Source organism: Zonotrichia leucophrys, chromosome 4 (genome assembly GCF_028769735.1).
Source record: "Zonotrichia leucophrys gambelii isolate GWCS_2022_RI chromosome 4, RI_Zleu_2.0, whole genome shotgun sequence".
In the NCBI taxonomy this organism is placed as follows: domain Eukaryota; kingdom Metazoa; phylum Chordata; class Aves; order Passeriformes; family Passerellidae; genus Zonotrichia; species Zonotrichia leucophrys.
In genome coordinates, this window is record NC_088173.1 from 44,497,492 (window position 1) to 44,512,270 (window position 14,779).

The 14,779-nt window shown below is 46.9% G+C and overlaps 1 protein-coding gene across 1 annotated transcript; it reads right to left on the bottom strand.

Moving 5' to 3' along the window:
• Positions 1-3,313: 3,313 nt before the first annotated feature.
• On the bottom strand, positions 3,314-14,748 carry LOC135446950 (estradiol 17-beta-dehydrogenase 11-like). The gene is made up of 7 exons (XM_064711542.1): positions 14,435-14,748; positions 12,566-12,673; positions 10,590-10,721; positions 9,847-9,953; positions 5,372-5,509; positions 4,994-5,110; positions 3,314-4,044 (listed from the first exon to the last, which is right to left on the bottom strand). Exons 1-7 carry the CDS (start codon positions 14,642-14,644, stop codon positions 3,957-3,959), a joined length of 900 nt encoding a protein of 299 aa, XP_064567612.1. The 5' UTR covers positions 14,645-14,748; the 3' UTR covers positions 3,314-3,956.
• Between the last annotated feature and the right edge of the window lie 31 nt (positions 14,749-14,779).

The window sequence follows — 14,779 nt, forward strand, 5'->3', positions numbered from 1 at the left end:
TGCTGCTCCGCCCCGCTCTCCCCGGCTGAGCTCCCGGTGTCCCTGTGCTGGTGGCCCTGCGGTGGCGCTGGGTGAGCGGTGCAGAGGAGCTGCAGTCTGCACCCCAACCTGCCCTCGCAGAACCACGGCCGCCCTGCAGCTAACAGGACGTACCGGGCGTGGATAAAGAAATGTGGCTTTTAGGGCGTTTTCTGTCCTCTTAGCTAAGGAAAACAGAGACGATAGAGGAGTGCGAGCCCCTCTGTGTTCTGCCCTTGGTTTTGATCTGTCAGTTGTCCCAACTGTTCATTCTCTGCTTTGTTTGTCCCCACACAGGTGGCAGTGCCTTCCTGTTCCTCTCTCAGGCCCCTGCATCAAGGAAGCAGCAAAACATGTTCTTGTTTGTCATTTGCTGCAGGTGGAAAATGGACGGAAGGGGCAATAAAATTGCTCATCCAGTTTACTGACAGAAGTATCTTGAAGGTCCGTTCTATTATGTATTGTAATTCTTTTCAATTTTTGTGCTTTGCACCAGTCAAGTTGATCAGAGGTCCTTCATGGTCCTTCTTTCCATTGCATCTCTGCAAAGCCTGCCTGGTCAGCAGGCTTTGTCCCCCACCATCCTCTGCCAGGTCCCTTAAGTAAAGCTGAATGAGACAAGTTTCTTTCAACTTCTGGAACTCCACAGGTGAGCTCTTGCCTAGCTGTTTGTCTTACTATGTCTTTTATTTAGTTATCCAGACTGAGACCTTCCATCTTATGCTGCAGCTGCTTAGTTTCCATAAGTCCTTTGAAAAATGGCATTAAATTGCATTAATTGGAATATTTTTATTTAATTTAGTCTAAATCACACAACTCACACTTGGGCTCACTTGTATATAATGGAGGATCCAGAGCTTTAAGCAGAACAGGAATGCTTATAGGAAATAGGAGGAAAGTACTCTCAGGTGTTTCTTCCAGCTCTATCAATGTAACTCATGGCCTTTCCTGGAAAAGATTGCTAACCTTACTCCTTTACTTTTCAATTAGAAAATCTGATGTACCACAGTCATGTTCATCATTTTATTTAAGGATGTTTTTGAGCTGCTTGGGGAAGAGTGAAGGGTTCACAAACATCTAACAACTGACAAAAATTGTATCCAGTTAATACTACAGTTTTTAAAAAGTATTATTTTTGCCCTGGTGGTTTGGCTGCAGCTCACCTTGTCTGTGGGAGACTGGGTCAGTTCCAGCAGAGAGATTTTGAGCTAGGTGCATCCTATTTTTCTCTTGGAAGCTAGTTCTCTGCTTAATTAACACATCAGCATTTGGGCCAGACCCCAATTGCACAGCTCAGTGGTGCTGTCCTTTTCCTGGCACAGGCTCCAGTCAGTGCTGGGGCCAAGGAAGAGGAGGCAGGGAGGGCATGGAAGCACAAGAGACATCTCAGCAGGAGGCAAAGCACGGGGCCAGAGTCACTAACCAGACTCCTAAGGAGTCCTTAGGCCAGGGTGTGAGGTACCACTCTTCAAATTTGGGACTTAGCTGTAGGTGGCTGCATGAAACACACTCACGTGGATTCCTGCTGGGCACCCATGCATGAGCAGAGTTTGGGCTAAGCTCCAGTTGAGTGTTGTGGCCAGAAAGAGAAGTGAGGAGCCTGGGAGGCTTGGTGCCTTAATTCTGTCACTGGTGCTCAGGAGATGAAGGCTGAAATCCTTGCTTTTCCATATGCTTCTTTATGCCAAGCAGAAGATTTGCAGCCATAGAAGACACAGAACAGAACCACAGCCACACACAGAGTACTGCACAAGTTGTCTTGCCCAGTAATTCCTCTGGGCTCTGAGACCCTGGACTAGATCTGGCAAAGCAGGAATCACTACAGTCTCCCCTTCCTTAGGAGCAAGTGTGCTAAGAAACAGACTCTGCAGAAGAGCACTGTCATCCCCTGGATAGACTTTTGTTCCAATTTTTGGCTTCTAGGAGAAGCCAAGCATCTTGTCTGATGTCTCCTACTGAAGCCAGTCCTTCCCTAGTCTAAGGAAAGGGCCAAGTCATCCAATGTTGACTTTTCTTCAGGGTCTTTTTAAGCTTTTTTTCTGTGGAGTCACTGGACTGTGACTCCTTCGAGCAAGAATTAAAGTCATGAAACAGAAGAAATGTGGAAGGTGTGTAGAAAGAGAAAATAAGCTGGGTGGGAATTTAAGAATGCTTGCCAGCCATACAAGAGACAACTGGTAAGTACCTGCAAATCTGTAAAGTCGATTTAGCTCTTATGTTCCAGTGAGTGCTAAGCGCAAACATTTTGGCTGGTATGCTGCTTGCTCTGACAGATCTGTTGAACTTTTGAAGCATCTGTATTTTTAGACTTTTTGACTCCTCACTAGGTAAGAATAGGCAAAAGTGAACATAACCAAAAAGCTACACAGATGTGACTTCAAGTGTCTCACATGCTACAGGACTCTCACGGTAGCAAGAGGGCAATATGCACCTCAAAAAGAAGTAGGGATACAACCCTACTTCTTTTTGGCTTGGTTTTTAAATGGAAACAATGCCTTGGTATTCTTAGATTCACTTATAACCTTTTTTTAATGTCCTGAATTTTTTAAACCTCCTTTTTTCCATTCCTGTCCCAGCTACAGGAATCTTGCACTGTGAATCACAAGAACTGAAGCTGGGAAGTGTCCTGTTACATGAATATTCCATGAGCCAAAAGGAAAACAGTTGTGTGTCATTTAAGCTGTCAACAGTGCTTCTACCTGTTGCCAGCTAAGAGCAGGAGGGGCTGGGTGGTGAGGGCTCTCCCTTTTCTGAAGAAAAAGAACCTTGGTTTACAGAACAGCTTGAAAGGCTCAGGTGAATAGGACAGATTCCAACCGTGCTGAAGGTGGCAGCGCATTCAGGCCTGCCTGGGATGGCTGTGGGCCAGCAGTGCCTGCAGCAGGAATTGCACAAGTGGGTGCACAGATCCTCTGTGCTCTGGAGGGGTCTTTGACCCATATGCCAGCAGCTGCTGCTCTCTTGGACCCCAGGCCAAAGACCTTCAGGGATTTCACTTCCTGTGCCAACAGAGCAGGCCCCTGGCTTGTGATGAGGAGCTGTGTGAAGGCTTGTCTGGAGCCTCCCCCTGCACCCCCTGCCCTGGCACCACCTTTAAGCCCTGGCCCCTGCATGGGTTTCACTGCCTGGCCCTGTACCTCACTGGTCCTGATGTGGCTTCCCTGTGTGCCTTGGGACTGCCTCATCCCTGCAGCCTGGGCTGGTGTTTGGCAGACTCTGGCTGATCCTTTCAGCACTGCGGCATGTGCTCCACTGGTACTGCACCTGCATACCACTTCCATTGCTGAGAGTCACCTTTGGGTTAGAAAAATGTATTTATTTGCAATATGGAGTTTTGGTGGTGCTAATGCATAATTGATAAATGTTGTAATTAGGCATTACATTACAAATAAGGCTGTATTATTTCAGTAATACAAATAATTAATTCAATAATGCTCATTATAAACTCACACAAAACTCTAAGTGTTCATTAGAGCACATTTTTAAAATTTAAAATTATTAAGTGAGATGAAACAGGCCACCCACCTCCTCTATAAATTGCTTCTTGCAAGATGCTTTTGCTCAGGGATGAGTCCAGATTAACATGTTCTCAGGCAATCCCTTTGCACTCAACTAAGGTGGTGTGTTGTCCCAAACATGGGCTTTGTGGGCATCCTGCCTGCCCCAGCACAATGAGACAAAGGTGATGGGATATACATTCAAAGCACCCCTTCTAGAGCTGCATCACTGCTTTGCTATTATGCAGCCTGCTATTATTACACCCTGTTATGCAGCTGTGCTCCAGCTGCAGGTGTGGGATAAGCCCTTAGGTGTGCCTGGGAATGGTGGCCTGGAAGCACCTGCCTGAGCTCTGTTTGGAATCCAGGCAGCTGAACTACACTAAGCACACGTTCCCTTTTCACTGGTGCCTCTGGGAAATGAGAATCAATTCTTGCTTTTCACCGTGTGCTTCTCTGCCCAATGACTGCATCAAACTTTGGAGTGGTCATCTTCTTCAGAACATTCAGGGCGCGCTCTGGAAACACCCTGGAAGAGACAGTAACATGAAATTAAAAGTGGGATAGAAACTTAAATGATGGGAAAAAGTATCACTGCAGGTGTGGGAAGAGCTGGTCTGGCAGCAGAATCACACATATGAACTGAGACTATGTGTTAAACTGGGCATTACTTCCATAGCTCCCACCAATCTCTGACTAATTAAAGTCCATTCTTGGCCTTTTAGGACAGTTCCAATGCCAGCTATCTGTGGGCAGTATGTGAACTGCAGTATTGCTGCAGGATCCAGGAAGTTTTAATATTGTACAGATGTAGTTAAGTATTACATGTCATGCTCTGAAAAGCAGTAGGCCTGTGGAAGGACGAGATTTTAGAACTGAGGTGCAGTTTTCACTCCTAAGATTCCTCCTTTTAAAGAGCTTTGTCTCTTTATTTCCCTGTCCTAAATTATGATCAAAAAAGCAAAGTTATTCAAAGTGCTTTGACAGCATCAGTTTTGACTTGCTTATGCTTCTGCAGACTTGCACTCTCAACAAGCAGTTCTTGGAATTGCAAAAGGATTTAAAATATTTTTACTGCTGTCTGGTGTTCGGTTTAGCAAACAAGAAACTACCAAGTGTTTCATGAGATACTATAGGATTTAACGGAGAATCTAACTTAGTTGTTAGGATGGAAGTTCCAGATTTGGAACTGGAGCTCTGGTAAAAACACCTCCTCAAAAGAGCAGCTGCACTGCATAATTAAGTTGTGTGGGAGGATAAATCTTGCTTTACATACAGAGAGCAGTACAGTCCTTTTGAAGCAATGTTCTCAGCCTCTGTGTCCTCAGTGCTGACATAAAGAAACAAACACTACTAAGCAGCAGGTCCTCAGCTCTTTCTGGAACTTCTGCTGACTCAGAGGTTACAAGTTTGAACCTTGTATACTCAGGTAGTATTGTTGTTTCCACATCCATTGTTTAATTTTGCTTTGTACTTACATTTCAGAAAGCAAAGCAATGTTTAGCTGTGGTGGAACGAAAACCATTTTCTGGTTGGTCACTATTCCTTCCATCAAAGCCTGTACGACTTCTTCAATCTCCAAAATCTTTCCAAGCCTACACAGGAAAGCAAACACATAAGAGCTGCAGTGTTAAAAAGGGGTGGTACCAGGTGATCTAGGAGGCTTCACAAATGTACAAACTTAAGTAATTCAAATGCAACAATTACATGGGTTAATGGACATTGCAGATTTTCTTTAGTTAATGATACAAACTGTTGCTATACAGCCAGCTGGAACAGAGGCCTAAAGCTGGGGATAATATGCACTGCCTTCATGCAAAGAAGGAAAGACAGGAATGCAGGGTATTGAGAGTTACCTGGTACTGGGGTTTTTGACAAATCCAGTGTTTATAAAACCAGGAGAAAGGCACGTTGTTTTGATTCCATCCTTTCCAAGGGCAGAGAGCTCCTCTGTCAGAGCTTTATGAAATCCAACTGCAGCAAACTTGCTTGAGCTGCAGAAAGGGGGAAAGTACAAATGAGAAGGCAGAAATCCTATTTCCATCTTTCTACCACTGCAAATGGCCTAAACCATCATCTGCCTCTTAGTTGCTCAGGTGCTGTTTAAGGTAATGGCTAGGGGAGGGGTGAGGGCTGGTGCACCTCTTCTCTACCTTGTTTCCTAACCCATACCCCTTATTTTCACTATGTGCTCTCTATCCCTCTACCCCTCTTTCTGCTCCTTGCTATGTGGAGACAAAACGCTCCAAACAATAAAATCCATCTGAGAGACAGTGCAGGGACTATTCTAACTGTGCCTGTGTGTAGTGGTGGATTAGATATTGAAACTTGTGGATTAATTGTGCAACGCACAGCAGGTATCTCAAAAAAGGGCACTTTAGCTGCAAACAGACAGACAAATGTTAGGAATTCCTAGAAAACTGCAAATGAAGTGCATCAATCCATGGACATCTTGTTCTTTCACATGAGAGAAGATTCCTAAAAGGAATGCAGCCTGAATCTCTAAAATTAGGAAAGATGAGCAGGGTAGAAATGGAGATTAACCCACTACTGTTTATTGTACCACACAGGAGCATCTTGTAACAATTTTGTGTGACTTTTGAAATAGAGAAGCATTATGCAAGCAGAACCGAGGAACAACCTGCTGTGGAAATAGGTATGGGCCTGAGGTTTGAATCAACTCCAAAACAGGAAAACCACAGAATCAGTTTATTGACTGCTATGGATTTGGCAGCATAATCCCAGTAAAATCCCTGGCTGAAGAGTTCCCACATTGCTGACAGTGAGCGACTCTCTAAGAAGGAGTATTTCCGGGAAAAGATTGTTCTAAGAAGGAGTGTTCCCAGGGAAGACTGCTGCAGCTGGAGCTGCCATTATGGAAGGCTGGATGTGATGCAGGATGGCAACACACAGTCTAATGGATTTTTGGTGCCTGCACTGTGATTTTCCTGACACCTTTCAAGTAGAAAAGCAATTTGATGTCATGATGGCAGAAGGTCGGGGGGAAGGTCAGCACGGAGGACCTCATGGTGGGAGGCTGTTATAGAGCACCCAGCCAGGACAAACAGGCAGATGAGGTGCTCTGCAAGCAGCTGGCAGAAGCCTCATGGTTTCCAGCCCTTCAACTTGCCAAATGTCTGCTGGAAATACAACACAGCAGAGAGGAAGCAGCCTAAGAGGTTCCTGGAGTGTTTGGAAGACAAACTCCTAACATAGCTAGTAAGAGGACCTACTGGAAGAGGTGCCCTGGTAGACCTGTTGTTTGTGAACAAAGGACTTGTTGATGTGGTGGTTGGTGGCAGTCTTGGGCAAAGGGACCACGAAATGTCAGAGTTTCCAATAGTGGGTGAAGTAAAGAGGGGCACCAGAACTTCTACCTTGGATTCTGGTGGGCAGATCTTGGCCTTGTTTAGGACACTGATTGACAGAGTCAGTCCTGAAGGGTAAAGGGGTCCAGGAAGGCTGGATACACTTTAAAAAGAAATTGTGAAATATTCAAGAGCAGCCCATCTCCATATAGTTGAAAGATAAGTGGTCAGAGAAAAAAGACCAGCCTGGTTAAACAGAGAACTTGGGCTGGAACTCTGGGGTAAAAAAACCAATGTATTCTTTCCAGATGGAGGGTCAGATAACTTGGCAGAACTATAAAGATGTTGTGAGGTCACATTGGGAGAAGATCAGAAGGACCAAAGCCCAACTAGAACTTGGCCTTGGAGACAACAAAAAAGTTTTCTATAAATACAGCAAAAGGAGGGTCAAGGAATGTCTCCATCATTTGTTGAATGCAGAAGGTAGTGTAACGACAGCGGATGAGGAAAAGGCAGAGGAACTTCATATGTTCTTTGTCTCAGTCTTTAATATTGTCCAGTTGTCCCTCAGGATTCTCAGCTCCCAGAGCTGGGAATTAGTGACAGAGAGCTGAGGGAAGGGCTCATAACCCAGGAGGAGATGGTTAGTGGTCTGCTGTGCCAACTCGACACTCAAAAATCTATGACCTTTGATGGGATCCATGCCAGAATAATGAGGGAACTGTTGAAAGAACTTGCCAAACCACTTTCAATCACCTACCAGCAGTCCTAATTAACTGGACAAGTTTCATCTGTCTGACAGTTAGCAAATGTAACACCCATCTACAAAACAGGTTGGAAGGATTATCCAGAGAATTGGAGGCCTGTAAGCTTAACCTTGGTTGTGGGCAAGGTTATGGAAGAGATCATCCTGAGTACCATTACAAGGCACACACAGGACAACCAGGGGATCAAGCCCAGCCAACATGGATTTTTGAAAGGAAGGCCCTGCTTGACCAACCTGATCTCCTTGTATGACACAGTGGCCCACCTAGTAGATGAGGGGAAGGCTGTGGATGTCTGTCCACATCAGTCCACTGTCTGTCCACAGTGTAGATAGGGTCTATCTACACTTCAGTAAAGTGTTTGACACCATCTGCCACAGCATCCTCCTAGAAAAACTGAGTGCTTGCAGCTTGGGTGGGTGGACTCTTCAATGGGTAAAAATCTGGCAGGATGGCTGGGCGCAGAGTGCTGTGGAGAATGGAGATAAATCAATCAGGCAGTTGGTCACCAGTGGTGTCCCCAGGGCTCCACCTGGGGCTGGTCCTGTTTAACATCTTTGTGGATGGTCTGGACATGGGGATCAAGTGCACCCTCAGTAATTGTGTAGAAGACACTGAGCTGACGTGCTCAGGGGATGGAAGGCTCTGCTGGAGACCTGGACAGCCTTCATCAGTGGGCTAAGGACACAGCTGCAGGAAGCTCAAGAAGGTGAAGTGTCAGGTTCTGCACCTGAGCCATGCAGTGATAGAGGCTGGGTGAGGAATGGCTGGGGACAGAAAGGGACACCTGGGGTGCTGGCTGACAGCAGCTGAACCTGAGCCAGCGTGCCCATGTGGCCAAGAGGGCTGATGGCACCCTGGCCTGGATCAGCCAGCAGGACAGAGAAGTGGCTGTTCCCCTGCACTGGGCACTGGTGAGGCCACACCTCGAGTGCTGTGTCCAGTTCTGGGCCTCTCACTTCAAAAAGGACATTGAGGAGCTGCAGAGTGTCCAGGGAAGAGAAACAAGGCTCATGAAGGGTCTGTAAAACATGTCTTAAGGGAATAGCTGAGGGAGCTGGGTTTGTTTAGTCAGGAGAAGAGTAGGCTCATGGCTGTCTACAACTCCCTGAAAGAGGGTTGGATGGAGGTGGGGTCAGTCTCTTCTGCCATGCCCACAGTAAGAGGAATAGAGGAAATGGCCTTAAACTGAGACAGGCGAAATTCAGAGGAGATATTAGAAAAAAATCTTCTCACTATTAGGGTGATCAGGCATTGGAATAGGTCCCTCAGGCAGGTGGGGCAGTCACCATCCTGCAGATGTTTAAGAGGCATTTGGATCTGGCACTGGGTTGTAGCATCCCATGAACTCTCTCCTCTCAGTCAATTCCCAAGTCCTCTGCCCTGGCAACAGCGGTGAGTAACTACCACAGAGTAATCCTCCTGCTGGGAAAAGACATACTCCCACATGGACTTCCCCTGGTTTCACCTTTCCCTGTCCCCTCACTGGCTTGCTACCACTGGTGGCCACCCCCCCTCCTCTAGAGACCAATCCCCTTTGCCCTGCCTTTAGCTCTTCCCCCCACTCCTTTCCCTTCTTAAGCTGCTGCACCCGGTGGAGAAAGAGTGTGTGGTTGTGCTCTCTCACTGGGTCCCTTTCGGCCATACTCTGCTGGAATAAAACCTTGCAAAAAAGAGCCTTTCTTGCCTCTCACTGCGCCAGCTGTGGTAAGTGTTGTGTAGGGATCTGACTGCATTGCCTGAACATTAACCCAACCTGCTTTTCTACAGGAGAGGTTTGTTGGGAACTGATAATAGGCAGCAGCACCCACAGTTCAACACATGCATTTTTACTGGATGATGTGGTTTAGGGGTTACAGTGGCAGTATTGCCTGGATGGTTGGACTGGATGATCTCAAAGGTCTCTTCCAACCCTGATGATTCTATGATACTATTTTACACTCTACAGTCAATGCCACAATGGTAAAAAGATCAAAAGCTCTTCAGTACGGGTTTACTTCACAACACTACAAGAAATCACAGAATAAATACATTCTAGAGAAGGAGAAGGGAAGAAGATACCTTTTTTACTAAGCAAAAGTCTGCATTGGTGGGGAGAGAAAACAGGAGAGTCTTTCATTAGTTGATGAGTTACATGACTATTCTTTCATACAGACATTGCTCACGATTCAGTCAGAGCTAATTACTTGGTACTTCCTGATGGAAAAGATACAATTAAAATTTTTAAAAACTAAGCAAGCTGATTTCAAAATAACTTACCAATATGCCACCATGAAAGGAGTCACAAAATGACCTGCTGCTGAAGCCACGGTGACAATGTGCCCATAGTTGTTGTTCATCATGACTGGCAGGAAAGCTCTCGTGGTCTTGGAAGTCATTTAAAACAAGAGGCAAAATGCAGGGGACAGGAAGGAGGAAAAGAACATGGTTTTCTTAGGCATACTCAGCACTGACTCTCAGTGTTATTCCCCAGGTGGCCAAAGCTATCCCTAAAGCTTTGAGCTGCACAGCATCTCAGATTCCCAGAGCCACAGGGATACCTGCTCTCTGACCAGTGGTGCAGCTGGCAACCTGCTCTCCAAAGGCTGCAGCAGTTGTCCATAAACAGGAAATGGTTTTCACAGCTTTCCTTTGCTGCTTTTAAGGTTTCAGGTGTCAGCAGAAATGCTGGCAGGGTCTCACCCCCAGCACTCACAATAAACCACTTGTCAGTCTGTGGCTTCTCTTTTCTTCTGCCACAAACAAGTCCTGCTGAAGCCCTGCCACCCTGTCAGCCCCATGACACTCTGACAGAGGCCTTCTGTGCATGCTGCAGGTGAGGCTGTCACCAGCCAGCTCACATCAGCAAGAAGCCATTCCAGTTTCCCAGCACACAGCCTGCTTGGGTGCCCTGTGCTGTAACAGTTCATTTGGCAATTTCACTGCTAATGATGGTTGGCCTAAATATGCATCCTCATTGACACTCCCAAACAACTGTATATAGAGATGGTGGTGGCCCTTACCCACATGTGGCCCAGAATGTTGACTTCAAACATCCTTTCTATCTGGTCGTCCTGAGTTGAGAGAAAGTCAGCAGCTGTAATCACACCAACATTGTTCACCAGGACAGTCACATCCCCAATATCCTTCTTCACCTTTTAGAGAGAAAACAAAAGCCCAAAATTGTGGCTGTCACTCAGGAGGGAAAAAAAAAGTAAAGGTGTGGAAGATGAACCATAGTTAAATTCTTAACATTGCATCTTCAAGGGAGAGGGAGATCATGCCACATTTCCAGATGTGGCAAGAACTTTGCACAGTAGAGCAGTAGAGCCATGGGATCTGGTTTAGATCTGATTGTTCCCCATTCATTAATGTCAGTATTTATTGTGTTCCACAAACTGTGCACAGTTTGGACCGTGTAGTCACAATTGGTGTGGGAAATGGATTTGTAGAGAGTTCTCAGGGCCTGACAGAAGGTGCTCACAGTCTGCATCCGTATGCAAACTGAGACAAGAATTGCTGACTTAGAAACGCCATGGAATAGGACAGATATTGTTGAGAGAGAAATGGAGCTAGAAAAAAGCTTCAAAAGATGGCCTTGCAAATAAGACTAGATGCTTTGGAGTAATAGAACTATGAATCCTACATTGTATTGGGACCCACGAGGGGTAGTTTTAGAGGATTGACTTTAAGGCATCTACAGCATGGCATGGCAAAAAGCTGATAGGTCAAGAAAGGCTTATAGTGTATTGTAATTAGGAAATAGTTGGCTTCTGATTGTGATGGTGTGAATTATAACATCTGTATTGTCTCACCCTTCTCATCAGACTGAAAATGGAATAAAAGTTGTTAAAATGCCTCTCAGTTGCTCGATCTCTGGGTCAGGAAAAGGGTGTTGTCCAACACTTGGGACCACAGAGGTACAGACTGTTTTGAGGCAGCTGGAGCACAGCCATTCCAATAAAATGTTTCATATGTTCTCAGTGCTATGTTCCTTCAGAGGCTGCAACCCTAGAGAGCAAACTTGGCAAGAGGATGTGCTATGCTGGAGCCTCCCAAATAGGATGAGACTGGCTGTGATCTTGGAAATGCTACAGCTGTCTGTGTCCAGAGAGCAGCGAGGAATGGAGAGCTTCCAGAGGCTTGCAGGATTTGTGTGCAACATGAATTCTCTAGTTTTCCTGCTATACTCTGGAAATCAAGCATGGTTGGGAAAGCCTTTGGCCCTGCCCCTGCTGCCCTGTGGCAGCAGCTCTCTGGCTCAGGAAGCAACAAATAACTTTTCCATGCCTTTCTGGGGAAGACTGTGAGAAGATGAGAGAAAAGAATGAGAAACAATTCTTATCTTCAGTTGCTGGACCTGGTATTGTGAACATGTGGAATGTGTTACTGAGATTTGTTTACCAAAGGGTGGTGTCCTAATTAGCCAGTAGTGATGGTGTTTGGATTGGAGTGTCACAGACATCTTTTATGAAAAATCCTTCCCTTAGGATTTTTCCTCCTGAAAAGCTGAGAGGCCTCAGGAACAAAATATAAACATTGATTATCTGCTTCTGTGGAATGCAACTGGTGGATCTTTGATTGGTCCATGTTGGTTGTTTCTAATTAATGGCCAATCACAGCCCAGCCATCTCGGACAGAGTCCAAGATGAAGCCTTTGTTATCATTCTTTCTTTTGCTATTCTTAGCTAGCCTTCTGATGAAATCCTTTCTTCTATTCTTTTAGTATAGTTTTAATGTAATATATATCATAAAATAATGAATCAAGCCTTCTGAAACATAAAGTCATATCCTCCTCTCTTACCTCATCCAAAAACCTCTGTGAACACCATCACATTGGAAGACAAATTAGGTCTAAATATATCATAATGTCTATAAAAGCAATGGGTTTTTAATGATTATAATAATATAACAAAGAGATTGATCAGCCTTCTGTGAATCATGGAGTCAATGCTAATTATTACCCGGGGGGGGGCCTGTCACAAGGAGACTGCCCCACCTTGTCTGCAGCGCTGTAGATCTCCTCCCGTTTGCTGCAGTCCACCACGAAGGTTTGAACAGTGGCTCCCAGCTTCTGGCATTCTGCTGCCGTCTCCTCAACGCCGTGCTGGAAGAGGCAAAGAGAAAGACACCGTGCACAGCTGTCCCCTCAGCACGGCTGAGCAGCAGAGGCTGAAGATGTTCCTGGATTGAGCAACCACTGCCCAGCCCCTGAACAGTGCCTAGCCACCCAAGGAAAGAGCTGTAGATGGTTTTGCTGAGAGGACAGGCATTGCAGCCTTAAATTTAGGATCTGCATGTAGTGACAGCCAGAAATGTAGGGTGAGTTTGGCTTCGTAAGGCAGACAGAGCAAGGCTTCAGAAAGGGGGGACAGGCTGCCTATCACAGCACAGCAGACAGCACTGTGAGTGTAAACAGCTTGTAAAATACAGGCCTGGCTGACACCCTGAGATACAGAAACTGCCTCTATGTGTTTCTGTATTTACATGCTGGGTGTGAGAAAAGAGGTGCCTTCCACAGTTCACAATGTACAAAAATTTTAATACACACAGGTCAGAAGCTCCCTGAAGTCATTACATCAACTTGTTAAGCCAGAGCAGAAGTGACTTTTTGTATCCCTATTCCCAGGTGCCAGAAGGCCATGCCAGTGGATCCCGTGCAGTGAAAAGCTCTAGGTCATAAATAGCCTGGGTCAGCAGTGCCTCTGTTGGGTGACTGGGCAGCTGTCCTCAACACCAGCTGCTGTTTAATGCTGAGAGCGCCCAAGAAGGAGCCCTTGTCAAGGCACTTGGATTGGAGGAGCATACTCCTAAATCCTCTGGAATCCACAGCCTCCCTTGATACTGTGTTTCAGTTCGTGCTGACACCCACGCTTACAATCTACTTCCCAGCTCTAAAGCCAGGTGTCGCTCGCTACTAAATTTATACCTAGATCTTCCCATTCCATCCAGTGAACATGGACATTTTTCTGTTTCATTGCAGCCCTGCATGCACTGCAGCGGTGCCATGCCTCCTTCCAGCCCTCCAAAGTCTGGTCTTAGGCATAATGGGAACCATTAACAGACACTGAAAATGTTCAACACTATCTTCCCTGTTTATCCATCCTCTAACTCAGCTTGGCTCAGGTTTGATGCATTTTTGTTTGTGGAGGGCTAAGTTCTGTTTTGCAGCTCATGACGAACTCCTTTGCTGACCCAGCGTGTCAGAAACAGAAAGCCCAGCCTCTCACCCACCCTGCTGCACCTACACCCAGCACATGGCCTGGATTCCTTCAGAATGCTACGCTGCATGTTTGTATCTGCCCATCTTCCACTTGCCACGGTTTTTCCATTCCATTCAAATAATCTGAAATAGAGAGCTTGGGTCGGTGTAAACATTTAGAGAGATGCCACCTACGCGTGCAGCTGCGCAGAGGGCAGCCGGGCTCACATACAGCCCGGCACAGGGATGCTGCTGGTGAGAGTGCAGGGAAAACACATCTCCCAGCATTGCACACGAAACACCCGAGGCTACAGAGAGAACAAGTGAAGGCAGACCTGCTGCTCTTTGCAAACAGCCTTCTGGTATCAGCGGGCTTTCTCTGCCAGCCTAGGCAGCAGCTCCACCAGCAGCTTCCCGAGCACTCCTTTCCCTGTCGCAGGGGCTCTGCCGGCTGTTGCCTGCTCCCTCCCGAGTAGCACCGAGTGACCGTGGGACCAGAGCCCCACATGCTCTGCTGCAAGCGGGGCCAAATCCTCTCCTGGCGCTCAGCATCCCAGCCGGAGGAGCCGAGGGGAGCCGATGGGAGCGGGCTGGAAGGGGCTGGGCCCCTAAATGCCCCGCGGACTCGGAGGTCACACGGAGTGAGGACATGAGTGTGTCCATTACCTTGTTGATGTCCCACAGGACCAGCCTGCTCTGGCGCTTGGCGAATTCCAAGGCGGTCGCTCGCCCGACGCCATGGCCAGCGCCCGTGATGAGCACCAGCTCCCCGGCGAGAGACTTTCTCCTCACAGGCACGAACAGCTTCACAAAAGCCTCCAGGTAGGAATAGAGAAGCGTGGCCAGGAACAGGAGAAGCTCCAGAAACAGATTCATTGTTTTCCTGGAGCTCTTTCGAGGACCGAACTGCGCTGGAGCCGGCAGCGCCGCCCGCCCCACAGCCTGCTGAGGCCACGCCCCGGGGTTCGGCGCCCAATCAGAGCGTGGCTGAGCGCGGGGGCGTGTCCGTGG

Bases quoted from the DNA above. Each gene is read 5' to 3' on its own strand.
- LOC135446950 (XM_064711542.1), bottom strand. From the start codon at position 14,644: ATGAATCTGTTTCTGGAGCTTCTCCTGTTCCTGGCCACGCTTCTCTAT. The intron at 12,674-14,434 runs GTAATGGACACA...TGCCTCTTCCAG, and splicing joins TCCTGTGGGACATCAACAAG to CACGGCGTTGAGGAGACGGC. The intron at 5,510-9,846 runs GTAAGTTATTTT...CCCTTTCTGCAG, and splicing joins CCTTTCATGGTGGCATATTG to CTCAAGCAAGTTTGCTGCAG.